The following is a 17,345-nucleotide window of genomic DNA, read 5'->3' on the forward strand; positions in this document are numbered from 1 at the left end:
GGAGCGCCCTACATCCTGTAAGGCCTGCCAGGAGCACAGGCAATTTACTGTCCTCACCATTAGCCAGGCCCCTTTTCCTGGAAGGCAGGAGGAGGGAGCCCGAGGTCCCCGACCCCCAGAGCCTCCCGCAGAGCCCAGCATCAGCGCCCCCACCTCTGTGTGAACTGGGACCCGAGGGGCCACAGGCAGACTCCAGCCCCTGCCCCCCCTCCAATTCTGCAGCAACAGAAACTCTTCCTTGAAAACACGTTCTCTCATGACCTGGCTGGTCCTGAGGGCAGGGCCAGGGGTAGCCCTGCCACGGGGTGCAAACTTGCTTGGCGCCTAAAGGGGGATAGCGGGGAGGGGGAGGGCAGGCCCCAAAGTACTAGCCACTTGTGAGGAGGAAGGCCACTCACCGCTGGGGCCTCTGTAGCCTGGCCAGCCCGCAGCCTGCAGTCCGCAGCCCCACCCTGGGAAGCCCACTCCCGGCCCAAGATCACTGCTCCGGAATGTCTTTGCTTCATAGTGACAGGGAGCACAGATCGCAAACTGGACACAGGCCCGGGCCACGTGGCCAGCCCAGGAGAGGAAGTGACCACACCCCAGCAGCAGTGGCCTGCTCCCGCTGTCCAGGTGCGCACAGCAGTGTGGGTGGGAGGGGCTGGGAGCCTTGGAGCCTGTGGTCCCCATGAGGCCTGGGCAATCCGCACAGGATAGAGGTGGAGGTGCTTGTCCCAATCGTGGGGACGTTGTGTGCAAGTTTGGAGGCCCGTGGCTCTACCTACCAGAGCGTGGCCCCCTGGGGTCCTGATACCTGTGGAAACCATGGCTGAGCTCACCCTCAGGGTTGGCCTGTTCCTCCACCAGCCACATGGTTGGAGCCCGAGCAGCTGGAGACAGCACACTGCCCTGGCCCTGCCGGAACCACGCAGATGCCGCTCAGTGAGAATGCAGAGGGCAGCTTCTGCAGTGACCACCAGGTCCGCTCCACGAATATTCAAGTCCCATAGAAGCATTCCTGCCTGAGCCGCCAGCCTGCCCCTCAGGAACCTGCAGCCCCTGGAAACCGGCTAGTCCCTGCCCACCTGACCCCTCACACACAGTGGCCACCTGAGAAGGCTTTCAGCTGCCTCAGAGGGGCAGTGAGGGAGGTGCCAGGCCCAGGCCAGGATTCCCTCTGCTCCTGAGCTACCACAGGTGCTACTGTTATAGGAAGAACTTCTTAAGGTAAATATTTAAAACTAGTGGGCCGGTGCACGAATTCGTGCACACTGAAAGGAAATTAATTAGAAGAAATATTTTTATATTGCTATTTGCCTTTTCTCTATAATAGAAGTGTCAACCAAATTCACAATCGACAATGACAGATGGAAACACATGTGCGATTGGCGCCAGCGAAAGCTTTATATATATCATGCATGCGTGAGTCAACTTAGCCTTTTATAGATACAGAATAAACTTGCTTCATTAGACCTGCTTTCTGATATAGCTAAACTTTTTCCAGCCCAGTGAAGCACCCCAACTTCTCTGTCAGTAGTAAATATCACACAGCAGTAAATATCAACACGAAGCAGATTATTATTGTAGATCATACAGGGAGAACAAAGGGTAAAATATTTAACCACAGCAGTGTTTGACTATATTCTGCACAGTGAGAAAACCTGAAGTCACTTTCAAGGTCCACCATTTCTTCTTTTCAGTAGGGTCAAGTTTCTAAGCTTTCTAAATCTCTGTTTTCTGGCTAATGGAAAGAAAACAGAATTCTACCGAGTCTCCTATCTCCCTACTCCAGGACTTCTGTGAGGATCAATGAGATGAGACACGGGAAAATGCTTCACAGACATTTGGTTACAGTGTGAAATGTTTCCACCTCGCTATAAAGCAAGCCGTGTTCCTGGGCTGGAGAAACTCCAAGGAGGCTAGTTGCTAGGGCAAGGAAGCCGGGTGTTGCTACCTGACGTCATTACCCAGACAGTCAGACACTTAGCATACTAGCCTTTTATATACACTGAGTGGCCAGATTATGATCTCTGAACGCATAATAACCTGGCCACTCAGTGTATGTATGTGTGTGTGTATATATATGAGGCTTGGTGCATGAATTTGTGCATGGGTGGGGTCCGACCAGCCTGGCCAGGGGGAGGGGACATGGGCGGTTTGCCGGCCTGCCTGCTGGTCCAACTCCTGGTCGAGGGGACAATTTGCATATTAGCCTTTTATTATATAGCATATACACTGAGGGGCCGATTGTTATGCATTCAGAGATCATCATAATCTGGCCACTCAGTGTATATAGATAGTGCTCAGGTCTAGTCCTGAATGTCCATGGCCCTGAGCACCCCCTCTGGCACCCAGGGAGACTGGCTGGCTCTGGGCAACACCGCCTGGGCCCAGGATGTGGCTGTCATGCAATGGCCTCTGTGGCTACTCCCAGGGCAGGAGTCCTGGGAGCACTGCCTCCGCTGGGCCTGGTTCCAGGAAGACAGCTGCCAGGTGGCCCCACCGGCATGGGTGGTGCAGCCAGGGCTGCACGCCTCCCTGAGGCAGAGGAGTGTGGAGCACCCTCAGACAACCTGGAGCATGCCTGTGCCCAGACCCATGCGGGCTGGGGCTGAGTTGCTGCTGGAGGCCAGAGCAAGGTGTGAGTGAAGGGACTCTGACCTGACATCCCTTGGAGAAAACCAGCGTCTGGCCTGGCAGATGGACAGCAGAAATGCCACCAGAGGGCATCAGGGCCACATTTTGCTCCCGTAAACTCAGTGGGGCCACCAGCATAACCCAAGGGAGGTGCCAAGCCCGCCCCCCCCCCCCCCCGGGCCCTTCGAACCCCGAGCTGCCCATCAGACACAGCTGGGAGCCCTGGCGGGGGTGAGGCTGGGTCCTATGTCAGTGTCCCTCTCAAGACCGCATGGAGTGAGGGTTCAGTGAAACCTGTTAAATTAAAAAGACGTAAAAGGCTCTGTGACAGAATCAGGCTGGGTTCCTGTGCTACCTCGACAGCCACAGCCACGGTAGGGCCCCCAGGGTTAGGCTGCTGTGTCAGCTGCCTGGCCACAGGTCAAAGCTGGGGGCTGGGGGAGGCCGGTGATCAGCGCAGGCCAGCACCCCCAGGCACACCTGAAGGAGCATTTCCTCTGGCAATGACCTGGGACAGCTCTTGGGAGGGGCTGGACAGACAGTCACCGTTGAGCAGGAGGTGGTGGGCAGGAGCGCCACCCATCCTACCACCAGCCGGGGCACTCTGAGACCTGCACTACCACCCCACCAGCAGCACTGGCACTATCGCCACCCCCAGGCTGGGCATCACCTCAGGCCACCCCTGGCCTGGGCAGCAAAGGGACACAGTGACCAGACATAGGGCTCAGGCTGGGGGTGCGGAATGGGCAAGAGGGGCTGGAAGGGCCGGCTCAGCCTTGCTGTGCCAAGCAAGGCCCACCTCCCCAGCCAGGAGTTCCTTGGTCCACAGGGGTCCCTGCCAACTCAAAGCCGCTCTGTGGTCCGAAGGACCTCAGGGAAAGTGCTGGCCCCGCCTCAGCTCTCTGTGCATCAGACAGGTGAGTGTGGGCCGTGAAGTGGAACAGCCAGAAGATGCCTCGGGCCGCCAAGGCCCTTCCAGGCTGGGATTCTGCGGGCCTGCTGTGTGTCCTGTGACCCCTGCCTGGCTCTGCTGGCCGGCCCTACTCGCCCACCGCTGCCTTCCACCCACTTGGCTGAAACCTGACTGCCTTTCACTTGATAAAAATAGTGTTTTCTTCTGGGAATGTTGCCAGCCCAGCTTCCAGAGAAACAAACAAGCCTCTCCTCACAGCACTGGGCTGACCGCCGGGCCTGCAGGAGCAGCAGGCCACCCGCTCCTGGCCATGGTGAGCGCTGGGCCTGTGTGAGCAGAACAAGTGGCCGCCTGCCCTCCCCCAGGACAGAGAGGAGAGGCCTGTGCTGCAAGAGGCGGGTGAGGAGGGCCATGGCCAGGGCGTGAGGCTGGTGGGGGGGTGGGCCCTGGTTTTCCAGGAGCAGGACTGTGCTCATGGGTGGCCATGCTCCTTGCCTGGTGCCTGCGGGCAGGACCTCTCCTCACAGGTGACACCTGAAGCCTCCAAATCGCTCTGGAGACCACGTGTTCTGCCGCCCCCTGCACCTGCCTTCACCTCTGGGGGGAGCAGCCCTGAGATCTGACTCAGCTGGTTTGGGCAGGTGACCCCTCGTGCAGCGGGCTCAGGGAGGGTGAGTTGCTGGGCACTGGGGCCCCCCTCCAGGCCCCTGTACCATTTGAGCTCCTGGGAAAGTGCGTCATTAAAGCTGCCCTGCGGCCCTCCACAGGCAGGAATGACCGCTGCCTGGCTCCCTTCTCGCTGGACCTGCCTGCTCCCTGCCCCTGGAGAGGGGTGACAGGGACCTAGGACATAGGCCTGGGGCATCCCGCTCTGCTACATGTGCCCTTGGACGACAAGTCATTGAGACTCTGAGCCTCAGGCTTCTCATCTGCCCTGTGGGGGCCCCAAACAGCGAGTCAAGAACAAGGAAGGCCTGGCACTCGGTGGTGTGGGAGTCTTTCCAGCCACTGGGCTCCAACTGTGCCCTCGGCAAGGGGCCTGCCCCCAGCCCAGCCGAGTGGGCACTCGGAAATAGCACCACAGCTGACAGCCCTCCCGCCAGGCCAGCTGGGCTGGAGGGCTGCCTCCTGCAGCCGCACAGTTTCCTTGATGAGAAGGTGACCCAAGATTAAAAAGAAAACGCCATACTACACCCCAAACCTGGCCCCAGCTCCAGGATGACACCCCACGAGCCCCTCGCGGTGGTGATGTAACTGCAGAGCCTCAGAGGCACTGACACCGAGTTTGTGGAGCTCAGGACTCAGGGGCGATGCTCATCCCCACCCACAGGCTCGAACAAACTCTGCCCACGCTGGTCCCCGGGGCCCTGGGCCAGGTGCACCCAAGGCTGCTGGGATGATAAGGGAGCCCTGCCCTCATCCTTCTCAGCGGGAGCAGGAAGCTCTGCCCACAGGGAGGGCCCTGCAGGGCAGCCCTGGGTGTGGCTGTGGAGATGGGGTGCAGGCTGGGCCCAGGCTGGGAGCACAGGGACTCCTGCAGGCCTCACTCTAGGAAGCCCCACCTAGATTTCCATTGAGAGAGGAAAGGCCCTCTGACTTCAGAGCAGTGGACTCCAGCCTCTGGTTTTGGCTACAGGACCCTTTCTTCCAACCAACCTCACAGAGAGCCACCCAGGGCTGATGGGTGTCAGACGCCAGGCGGGAGGCCCCCCACTTGCCTGGCCTCTGGGCGCGGCTTCAGCAGCAGGCGCGGCTGAGGCCTTCCAAGGCAGGCCCTGGGGACACCCCTGCTGCAGGGAGGAGGGCTGGTCACTATCTGTTTCCCAGTCAGCTCTCCAGATCTCTGGCTGAGCCCCACTGCATGGGGTTCCCAGAAAGGTCAGAGGTCAGCAGGGCCACTCCCCTCCAGCGCTGCCCGTGCATGCTGGTGCCACTGGTGGAGGGCAGGGGTGTGCTGCCCCTCCCTACGGTGCGAACGCTCAGACCACACGCAGTGTGGAAGGGCAGATGGTGTCATTGCCGTAGAACTTCGTAACAGAACACATCGGGGGACAAACCAACCCTCTGGGCCGAGACACCGACAGCAGCTAGTAACCCAACAGGACGCCTGCTGCACCCAGTCATGGGAGCAGTGTGCCAAGACCATGGCGACTGGCCTGGCAAATGGCAACGTCTGATGGTCCAATTGGTGGGGGAGCTTGGGCACAGCATGGGGGTGCAGTTTGGAGGAGCCAGGCTGGAGAGCCCTGGACCCCTCGAGCAGAGCTGAGGACGGACTGCCCTCTGCTGGGGAGGAGCAGGCTGGCCAGTAGCTGGCCCGTAAAATCCTCCTCTGCTCGCAGGACAAAGCACAGGGAAAAAAAGAGACGTGTCCAGACAAACTTGGTGCTAAATCAGCATCAATGAATTAAACATGCATGCCATGCACCAACGTGGATCAACCTTAACAAGGCTGAGTGGGGAAAGCAAGGTACAGAGGGTCACGTTCCATCTGATGCAGGTTCTAGAGCAGTGGTTCTCAACCTTTCTAATGCCGTGACCCTTTAATACAGTTCCTCATGTTGTGGTGACCCCCAACCACAAAATTATTTTCGTTGCTACTTCATAACTGTAATTTTGCTACTGTTAATGAATCGTAATGTAAATATCTGTGTTTTCCGATGGTCTTAGGCGGGTTGGGAAGAGTGTGGGATGCACATATCCACAGGCCAGTTAGAGGACTGGCTCCAGACCGCCGGGCTGCGGTATCAGACCATCATGTGGTGCGTGTGTGACCACAGCCCAGGTCGAAGGCAGAGCCGGTCAGGAAGGGGAGGAGCTGCACGTCCTAGGTCTCTGCAAGGCCTGGGCCCTGCCAGGCACCCACCTTGTCACCTCTCCCCTTGCCACTGAGTGCCTCCCGGTTGGGTCTCACGAATTCTCAGAGACAAGTGGGCATGCTGCTGCAGCTCAGGCCAGACACCCGGCCGCCCTGCGCATTCCCCGAGGCCACGCCAGAGCCCGTTCATCTGGGCTGCCCACCAGCTGTCGGGGGCTTTCTGGAGATCTGGGGAGCAAACATGGCAAAGGGGTGAGCAGGAGACCCCACAGCGGAAGCATGGCATGGCCCAGGCCGCCGTGTGGAGGTCAGGATGCTGGATGCCAGCTGCTGGGTGGGAGCCGAGGGCCTCGCGTGGACAATTCCAAGTGGGGTCAGGAGCTGACGCCTCGTGCTCTCAGAGGGAACTGTAGCCTCTTGTAAAACAGTCCTCACGCCAGGCACAATTCCCAGCACCTCCTGTGAGCAGGCACTCTCAGCACGCCTGTTCTGCAGAGGGGAACCGAGGCATGTATGTCACAGAGCTTGCGAGGGGCAGAGCTGGGACCCCACCCATCCTCCATGGTCACGGGCTTCTGGCTCCGAGGAAGGGCCTCGCTCTCCCATCTGCTAGGGGCTCTTTGCTTCTAGTGGCTTCCTGGCTGCCAGGCCGCCCTGGACCACCAGTCCTTACTCAGGCGGAGGCGGACAGAAGTTCCAGGAGCTGACCGCGTGCACTCCAAGTCCTCCCGCCACCGCCACACCGCGTTACATGTGGCCCTGGGACAGGCCGAGCGGAGCCATCTGAGCGCTGCCCACCTCACACCGAGGCCTGCACGCTCAGGGCTGGGCCGGGGCTATAAGACAGCTCCGACTCAAGAGCTGAGGTTCAAATGTCAGCCCTGGGGCATGAGGCCCCTTGCAGGTGCGCTAGTCCGCAGGCCCTGCTGTGACCAATGGGGGTGGGACACCCTCTGATTCTACAAGCTTATAAACAGTTAACTCCAGAGTTTTAATCTCTCCAGTCATTGTCATGCCAGACAATTACGGATTTGCTGGTCCCTGCATTGGGCTGATGAGTGTTCCTCATACAAACAAACTGGGGCGGCTGCACCTGCTCAGACATCAGGGCCCCCGCCTCTTCCCAGGGCCCCGTGCTGTGCTCCCCGCTCCCCCCCCCCCCCCCCCCCCCGTCTCCCAGCCTGCTGAAGGGCGTGGGAAGCCCCCGAGGGCCCACCACACCGGCCAGGTCCCGGGCCCACTCCTGGCAGCAGGCCTGTGCGCTGCTGACGCAGAACAAGACATGGACAGACATGGGGCTGGAGAGGCCAGGAGGCCACAAGTGCCTCAGGCACACAAGCAGCCCCACACCCCGCTGCAGAGATGGGGCCTGGGCTCAGAGAGATGGTTTCCTGTGCTGCCCATGGACCTTGGACTCCAGAACAGGGGAGAGGCCACCCGGGGCCCCCTTTTCTCCTCTGGTGCCCAGCTGGGCCCAGAGCCAGAGCGGCTGCCTGGGCTGCCCAGATGGAACTCGGGCCACATCCCACATATGTCGCCCCCCTTGGTGTCCCAGAGCCCCACCTGTACAGAGAGGGCAAGACCCTGAAGTGGATTTGTGAAATTCAGGGCATGTCTGTCCCTACCAGCAGCCCTTGGTGAGCTGGGGCTCCAGACCCAGGGTGCTTGGCTGAGTGAACACCCGCCCCCGCACAGTGGGAGGTGGTGGGGCTCGAAACAGTGACCCTGGAGGCAGCCATAGGGCCAGGCCACCCACAGCCTGGGGAAGGCCACACCCCCTCACACTGGACAGGCGCAGCTGGTGGCCGTGGAAAGGCTGCCATCAATGAAACAGGCCCCAGGCCCCAGCAAGGTTGGCAGGGTGAGTGGGCGCCACAGCTGGCTGCGACCTTGTGGCTGCCCCTGGTGTCAGTTAAGAGTGTCCACCGCAGCCCGGCGGTCTGGAGCCAGTCCTCTAACTGGCCTGTGGATATGTGCACCCCACACTTTTTCCAAATACCTGGCCCTGTAAACGGGTGTCAGGGACAATGTCACACCAGAAGAGGACATTGTCAGGCCGCAAGTCCCACAGCCAGACAGGCCTGCATTCAAGGGCAGACTGGAAGCCAATGCCTAGGCCTCCCTCTGCCTGCCAGAAGCCAATTCCAGCATGTCAGCAGGGCTGAATCATCTGGAAATGGCTGAGGGCATTTCCCTAAACCTGAAAAGGATGAATTAAATGATTGCTTACTGCCAGACAGCTAAGGGCATCTTAATCTACATGTTATTGCCTCCTCCTGGCCAAACACCTGAACAGCCAAAGGCAATTCTTCCAATTTGACCATGGATTGTGTACACAAACCCTACCCTTTGAAGTGTATATCTCCACCTTGCCTCAGGACAAATTGTGTTAATAAAAAGCAAGGGGGTCCTAAGACTAGGAGAACTTGGTTTCTTTAGCCAAGCTCCTCTGGTCCCCCAAATGCCTTTCAAAATTATCTTTCATCTCTGGACTCTCGATTAATTTACGCACAGTGCCTTCTCCAGGTTCCTGAACCCTTCCAGATGCCGGATCAAGACCACCAGCATTACCTGCCCCTCTGGGAGAGCCCTTCTCTACTCAAACAAACTGGGGCGGCTGCACCTGCTCAGACATCAGAGCCCCCACCTCTTCCCAGGGCCCCGTGCTGTGCTCCCTGCCCCCACCCCCCGCCCCCGTACCCCAGCCTGCTGAAGGGCATGGGAAGCCCCCGAGGGCCCACCACACCAGCGAGGTCCCGGGCCCACTCCTGGCAGCAGGCCTGTGCGCTGCTGACGCAGAACAAGACATGGACAGACATGGGGCTGGAGAGGCCAGGAGGTCCCTACCCCACTGCCTCTTAGGCCCTACTTGTCCCTACGAGTGTCTGTGTCAGAGGATGTGTCTAGAAACCTAACAGTGGATTCAGAGCACCACTTCCTCTGTGTATTCCTATTCATCGTGCAAAACCCTATGTGGCGGCTGCTTCTGTAAACCCCTCAGATGCTCCAGGGCACATCTCCTGCCATCAGCACTCACTTGCTGGACTATTTTTGTGGCTGGGGCAGCATCTCATTCCCTGTGGCCCCAGCCAAGCTTGATACTTTTTTCCTGAATAACACCCCTCATTACCCCCGTCCCTAAGAAAGAAAAACACAAACAGACGGCAAAAATTTCATGGGAAGAAAAAGAGCCAGCTGAGTTCTGGAAGAGGCAAGAACAAGAGTCTTGAAAGAGAAAAACCTTCTTACAAACATGTCTTCTCACCTGTGAGTGCTGGCAGGTGAGGCTGAGGCCCCACCTCAAGGAGGAGCCGGCGTGCAGTGAGAGGCTGTTGCATGAGGTTTTAAGTCATGTGAGGAGAAATGCTCAGAAAATGTCAGGAGAGAGCCCAGCCCCTGGCGGCTTTGTGTGCTCTCCAGGTGAGTCACGTCCTGGCCTGAATGACACAACTTCCCACACCCCGTCCACAGGAGAGGCATCGCCTTGCTGCCCAAAGCCCTCGCTCGGGCACCATACAGTCTAAGCTGCCGCCAGCGAGCTTCCTAGGCACAGCTAGAGCCGAGGGTGTGGCCAGATCAGGGGCCAGTGAGGCTGCAGATGGTTCCCATAAACTGAACCCTCCGGAGACTTCCTAGGTCTGCCCAGGGCAGGAGTCCATGTGCTGGGCCTGGCTGGCTGGCCCCAGGGCTGGCTACTGTTCTCACCCACCACCAGTCTCCCAGCTGCAGCTGAACGCTGGCCAGGCACACAGGCTTGGGACAGACAGATATCCGTGGCTGGCTGTGGGCTCTCCAGGCCAGGGACTCTGCAAGTTCCCTGACTTTCCTGGGCCCTGCCTGGCTTTCTTGTGGAAAATGGGGCCAACACCACACGCCTGCCTTGTGGGGCCGGGGTCAATGAGGAAAACACTCTAAACACCACAGACCTGGTTCCCGGACGTCTCCCAACTCCAACAATTTGGTTCTTAACCAAGTTGCTCACAGAAAAAATGTCTCCATTTTCTAATAGAACTGCAGTTCTCAACCTGACAGCCCTTCATGTGGATACATCCACATGACAAAAAGCCTCTCTCTGGCCACAAACCCAGGAGAGAAGTCGACTTCACTCCTAACCTTGGTTTATTCCTAAACCTGGAGTCCTTAGCATCTCAGGAAATCATGAATATTTTTGTGTGTGTGTTTTTTTTTTGTTGTTGTTGTTGTTTTTTGTTTTTTTTTTTTTTGCTTTTGTTGCTGGTGCAATGGACAATTAGCACAATTTTAAAACATAAAGAGGCCATCAAGAGTGCTCATGTTGCCCTAGCCGGTTGGCTCAGTGGATAGAGTGTCGGCCTGGGGACTGAAGGGTCCCGAGTTTGATTCTGGTCAAGGGCACGTGCCTGAGTTGCGGGCTCAATCCCCAGTAGGAGGCGTGCAGGAGGCAGCCAATCAACGATTCTCTCTCATCACTGATGTTTCTCTCCCTCTCCCTTCCTCTCTGAAATCAATAAAAATATATTTTAAAAAAAGGAGTGTTCATGTGGCTAAGGGTGTGAAAGTGCTCACAAAACAAAGCTCACAGGCAAATGGAAGAGGTAGGAAAACGTGTTGATTTGGAGAGGAAGAGCAGTTAGCCAGTGACTGCATTTGTGAGGCAGAGATATGTGGACAAGCTAAGATGCTGCACCCCTGGACCGAGGGCTGAAAGTGATCCGCTTAAGGCTAGTAGGGGGTGGTTCCATAAATTTATAGATTAAACAGCACATTAGACATGTACTGTATACAAGAAAGGGTAAAACAGGGAATCATTTGGGGGTCTGGAATGGATTAATTCAATTTACATTGTTTCTAATGGGAAAAATGATTCGGTTTTCAAACAAATCTCTACTCGAACAGCGTTCTGGAACAATTTAAGTTTGAGCAGCAAGGTTCCTCTGCACCTACTGAGTGTGAGGGAACCAGAGCCAGCCTCCCATGCACTCTTCAGTCCCACACGGGTGCTGCTGAGACAGGCACCCCATACCACCAGAGGGAACACACAGGCACAGACTTGCTGAAGAGTAATTTATTCGGAGAGCATCTAGACACCCAGACCATTGCACTCAGAAGTTCCACTCCCAGGAATTTCTAAAGGAAATCGAAGCTATGCGAAATATTCACACACGGTGCTCACTGCAGGGCAGCTCCGGGGCCTCAGGCGGGAGGACGCCCGCGGGACAGCAGGCCTGCAGCCCTGCATGGTTATGCTCAATGACACGGAACATTTACAGAGAAGTTCTGTTACGGCTTCAATTATAGAAAACGGGGATGTGTGGAGAACAGGAGGCTTTTTCTTTTCCACCTCACTCCCAACCCTCCCTTTACGATAGAGGAGGGGGATGTGAAAGGAAGACCGCAGGGCCCTCCAGGGCAACAAATGCCCTCACCAACCGCCGACCTCTCCCCAAGTGTAGCTGCCACACTTCTCAGACCTTCCGCCAAGAAAGAAACTCTTGCTGGCCTCACTGGTCTGGGCCAGGGCTGGAGCTGGGCCCACAGGAAAGGCTGACCCAGGAGCAGACAAGGCTAGACCAGAGCCAGGCCACACCAGTGTCTGGCACTCTGCACGGCCCCAGCTCCACAGTGGAGTGCTGCTGAGGACAGAAGTCCTGGTCCCGCGGCGCCTTGGGACAGCACGAGGCCTAGCGCATGATGATTTTACAAGCCAGAGCCCATTTAAAAGAACCGTCCATAAACCGTTTGAAAGTTTGCTTCAAAAGAAAGTTCTCCTGCATCTGCTGAAAAAGATGTTTTTTTCCCTTTTCTTAAAAAATGAAAATGTAATTCTGAATATTTTGACCTCAGGTTCTTTCTGTCTCAACCCAAGTCCTCTCCATGTGCTTCAGGCCACCGTGACGCCCCAACCAGGCCCTTCAGGCGGCCAGGCCCTGTTCACTGTCCCAGCCCTGTGCGTTGGGTGACACCTGCCCCTTGCAGGCCAATGCAGGCTTGGTCCCGATAGCACAGATAAGTGACCCGGAAGGCAAGGCGGGAGCTGCTGTGTTTCTCTGGGGCTGGCGCTGCACGCAAGGCCAATTTCCTGTACCCAACTTGTCTGGGTGCAGCCAGCGGAGCACAGCTCCCAGAGGCTGTGGGTCCTGCGGGAGAGTATTCTTGTCGGTGCCAACGTTCTGTGGACACGATAGGATGCAGAGCACCACCAGAGCGCTGCCAGGGCAGCTTCCTGGCGCGAGAGGAGCAGAGCTGGGCTGCGGAGAGGTGCAGCCTGCCGAGCAGTGGGAAGATGAGGGCAAGCCGGGCAGAGGGCAGCACAAGCCTATTTCTGGAACCAGAGGACCTCAGGATGGTTGCAGGCAGGGGATGGGACCGGAGATGAGGCACAGAGCCGAGGGCACACTCTACTGACGTAGGAGCTTCTGGGCGCTGTGCCTTCTGGGCGTAGTCTCCACAGGCAGCACCACAGCCCAGGACACTCCAGGGGCCGCGCACAGAGGGGTGGCCAAGCCAGGGTCCCACTAAGGTGGCTCAGAAGCCACATTCAGGTCCCAAATGCCCTTGTTGGTTCCCAATGAAGCCTACGTGACTCCAGGGCCACCCAGGCCAGACCTGGCATTGCCATCTGTCCCATCAGGCAGACGGAAGGAGGGTTCTGGCCTTTAGAGCACCACCCGATCCTACAAGGTGACACAGGAGTGTGGGGTGCGGAGACACTCACCAAAGTAGCTCCTGGCAACAGTCAGCCACCTGCCTGCTGTGCAGGGGCAGCCACACCTCTCCAAGGCCAGTCCTGCCCTTACAAGCCCTCCCAGCTGATGCCAGCAAGTGCGGCAGCATGCCCCCCCCCCCCCCCCCACACACACACACACACCTCCCTTCTCCTCAACGAACACAGGACAAACAGGAACCTGCCAAAACCTCACACACCTATTACTCTCTTCTAGGTCAGGGAGCTACCAGAGGCTCGAGCACATCCCAGGGAGGTGGGACACCTGCCATCTCCATGTGTCTCCTCAGCACAGGCCCCAGAACGCCCAGCCTGACCCAGGAGATTAGAGGCAGCTAGGAGCACCCTCATTTCCTGCACAAGGCCCATCTCCCCTAGGCCGCAAAGACCTGGCCCCAGGAGCTGGGAGAGGCTTCGCGGAGAAATTCTAGAAGTGCCCCTCGTGACAGAAAGGCATCTGCCCAGGTCCTGCAGTGTGCCCGGCCTGACAGAAGGAAAGGGTCCTCACCTGGGCCCAGACCTCCAAGGGCCGTGTCAGGACAGCTCTAGGGGCCAGGGCCACCCCTCCTCAGACCCCAGCTCGGGGGGTGCCATACCCCACAGGGAGGGTGGGACCTGGCCCTACTGGAAGGAGTGAGGGTAACATCCGAGACTCATGAAACCAGGTACCACCACCCCCTGGCATGCACGGAGGACGGGGCACGGAGGACAGGCACTCCTTCCTGAGAGGTGCTGGGCCACTGCAAACATGGGAGAGGGAGCCCACGACCAGGGGATCCTCAGCAGTGACTTCAGGGCAGGTGCATGTAGCACAAGGCCGAGGCTGCGTGGCCTCAGGAAGCTCATTAAAAAACAGCCTATCTCGTTCCTGGACAGAAATGAAAGGGGGGAGGGAGAGCCAAGGCAAAGCTGCCACCTGCTTGGTGGCACAGACAGCTTCGCGTGGACCACAGAGCAGGGCCTTCAGCACCCGAGTCCCCCCTCCACAGGCTGCTGCCGCTGAGCTCAGCAATTAAGGGGGGGCAGGGGCTGGCAGCCCACCCCAGCAACAGGCATCTGGCTGACCAGGCTGGGCATTTATTTTCCATTCTTGTTACACACCCCCTGGGTGGGGCCCTGGGTGCCTGGTGCGCACAGGGGTGGGGTGTGCAGCAATCAGCTCCACCTGACCCTGCCCCCTTCTGTGTGTGAGGAGCCTGATCTCCTGTACATCAGGACAAACTCCAGAACAAAGAGGCCAGGAACCTTCACCCTGTGACCCCAGGGAAAATCAACCTCAGGAGGCGGGGCTACAGGAAGAACAACCTGGTTGCAAACTAGGGCCAAGGCCATCAGCTTGATTCAGGCCCTCGCTGGGCCTGCCAGCCAGCTCTGCACATGCTCCCTAAGGGGCTCTCAGGGTAACTCCCTTTGGCAGACCAACCCCTTCCTACCCACAGGGACGTGCCTGCCTAGGGCCTAGGCCTACCTGGGTTGGGCAGTGCCCAGTTCCAGGGGCCTACAGCCCCCAGGCCAAGCTCAGTCTAGCACAGGGAAGATCAACCATGGGTGTGTGTGTGTGTGTGTGTGTGTGTGTGTGTGAGAGAGAGAGAGAGAGAGAGGCTGGGAGAAAGGATAGGGGGAAGGCTGGGGGGTATTAGGCCAGGAAAGTGCATCTGTGCAGAGCTGACCAAGTGTGGGCAGAAAGCAAAGCTCAAGGGCCCTGGATAAGCAGTCCGTAAGCACCGCACCGTGGCTACTGGAGACCAGGAATGTTCTCTCAGGCTGAGAGCTGCTTTTTTGTGGGGGAGGGAGCAACACAGCCAAAGGAAAGGGGGAAGATATCCTCCCCCAACTCCTACCAGCTTTAGGGCCCCGATTCCCAACAGCCTGGGAAAGACCCCGGAAAAGGACTGCAGGGTTGAGCAGGGGGAGCACTGCATGGACACTGCTCAGCTCCACTGGACAGATGCCCCCGTTCCCCCCCAGATCCCTGAGACCTGCGCCTTCCTGAGTGCCGACAAGCAAGACTACACCAGCCAGATTCCCACACAGCCGACTGTGCACAGTCCTAAGGCAAACGGGGAAGACAAACGCACAGCAGGCAAAGCCTCCACGCCTGGCCTTTCCAGCTGACATCTGGGGAGAAGGCCCCACAGAGCACCCACACAAACAGGAGGAAAAGATTCCCAGCCTGAACCACCCACAACCGAGCACCGTCCTGCGTGCATCCCGGGAGAGGTGCCCCCCATGTAGGTCAGTCCTGTGCCCCCAACCTCCACAGGATAGGGGGTCCCCAGGGAAGGTGCGTGGCTGCACCTGCCCTTCCCAGCTCAGCTCCCCACAACCTGGCTTTTGTTCCTCTTTCAGGGCAAGCTCACACTTGGTTCGGGCCCAACTCTGAGAGCCAGCAGCCCAGGCCACACTTGGGCCTTTGTTCTAGGGGGCACACAAGCAGGCAGGGCCTTCCCAGCCCCTCGAGGCAGGCTGGGGGCCCATAGGGGTAGGGAAAGAAGTCTCCATGTCTCGCGTTAGCTTAGGGTGGGAGTGCCTTAAAAGAGCGGCGCAGGAAAGCGCACACACCAGGTGGGAACACACGCCCAGAATCTACTGTCCTGCCCCCGCGACCGAGGCCGGCTTGGGCTAACACGTGAGGCGGCCCCGGTTCACACCGGCCCGCGAGGATCCGGCGGGAGCCCAGGCACTACACGCCCCGTGGGATATGGGGAAGGAGAGAGACTGGGGCAGGAGGGGAGAGCGAGGTCAGATGGCTGGGGCCTGGACGCCCGGCACTTGGGGCTGTGGCCAGTGGGACTCGCAGAGGGCAGGGCGGGGGAGCGGCCAGACAGCGCGGGGGTGCGCTCTCGGTCCGACCGCGTGGCCACGGTGGTGGGCTCACCTGGGCGCGCGCAGCGCGGCGGGGTCGCGGCGGTCCAGCACGCCGGGCACACAGCTGGTGAGCTCGGTCCAGTCCGCGTGCAGCCCGCAGCTCCAGCCCGTGGAGAAGCGGGAGAAGAGCCAGGTTTCGCGGCGGTTGGGCCGGTAGCAGGTGCACTTCTTCTGACCGGGCCGGCAGTCGCAGGGCACCTCGAGGCGCACGTTCTGCACGAGGTGGCGGCCGAAGGTGGTGCCGCCCGTCTTCTGGATGTGCAGGAAGACGATCACGTCGTCGCCCTTCATGTCGAAGCGCAGCGAGCGCTCCAGCTCGCGCGCCGGGAAGTAGTACTTCCGCTCGTAGTGCGGGTCGGGCGTGGGGAAGAGGTCCAGGTCGTCGGGCGGCGCGCGGCCGGGGGCGCCGCGGCCCAGCCCGGGGCCCGCGTACTGGTAGAGGATGAGCATGAAGCACGCCGAGCCCGCCACCACCAGCACGAACCGGCTGGCGCGCTCAACCATGGTCCCGCCGCGCCGCCGCCGCATGTGTCACCATCGCCGGCCGGACGGCCTGCGGGCGGGCGGGCGCTGGCGCTGCTCCCTCCGCCGCCGCGCGTGGCCCCGCCCGGTTACTCGGCGCCCGGGTCGCGCGCAGAGGCTCGGAACCCGGCCCCACGCGGCGCCATGACTGCTCTCCGCCAGCCCGTCCAGCTCCGGCTTCCCCGGCTCGGCTCCCGCCACCTCCGCCCGCCCCGCGGCCCTCACCGCCCAGCGCGCCGAGAAGACTGCGCAATCCAGCGCTCTGCCGCGTCCACAGGCGCCCACCCGCCCCGCCCACCGCCCGCGCGGTGCCTCTTGCCGTCGCCGCCCGCGCCGATCCTCGGCTCCGCCTCCGGAGCTTGGGGGCTCGGCCCAGGCTCTGCGCCGGGACGTTCTCTGACCTCGGGGGCCTCTCCGAGGCGGGAGGCCGCCCCCTGGGAACCGTTCCCGCGTGCAGGGTCGTGGGGAGCGCCTAGAGGACGTGACGCGGGAGCGGCGGCTCTTCGAGCGGGAGGGCGTCGGCGGGCCTGCACCCTCCGCTGCGGGGAACCGCTTCCCCCCTCTGGGGGGGTGGGGGCGTGGAGCTTGCATGGGGAGAGGGGGTTGGGGCTCCCTTGCGGGGACCCGGCCGCGCTGGGACCGCCCCGCTGTGCCCCTCGTGGGGAGACGCTGCCGTGTCTGCGAGGCCTTTCGGCCGCTCCACGCAGTTCCTCCTTGGTGTGCATCTGTCCTCCATGATTATAACCCTAATGAAAAAGTTGGAAAAAGTTGAGCCAATATTTACAAATTTGCGGGAGTCCACAAAAGCCCAGCAGGGCCTGTGCAGGGCTCCGCAGGTGCCTTGCCTGCCGAAGCTAGGGGGCCTGCCCAGGCTTATCCCGAGCCCCCGGAGGAGGGCTGGC

The 17,345-nt window shown here is 59.6% G+C and overlaps 1 protein-coding gene across 1 annotated transcript in view; it reads right to left on the reverse strand.

The window, feature by feature from the left end:
- The window catches only part of HS6ST1 (heparan sulfate 6-O-sulfotransferase 1), a 39,998-nt gene extending 23,294 nt beyond the window's left edge, over positions 1 to 16,704 (reverse strand). The window contains exon 1 of the mRNA XM_080669903.1: positions 15,932 to 16,704. Coding sequence (XP_080526029.1) covers positions 15,932 to 16,449 — 518 coding nt within the window. The 5' untranslated portion in view covers positions 16,450 to 16,704. The remainder of the gene's footprint in view (positions 1 to 15,931) is intronic.
- Positions 16,705 to 17,345: the final 641 nt, after the last annotated feature.

Source organism: Plecotus auritus (genome assembly GCF_963455305.1).
Source record: "Plecotus auritus genome assembly, chromosome: 5".
Taxonomy (NCBI): domain Eukaryota; kingdom Metazoa; phylum Chordata; class Mammalia; order Chiroptera; family Vespertilionidae; genus Plecotus; species Plecotus auritus.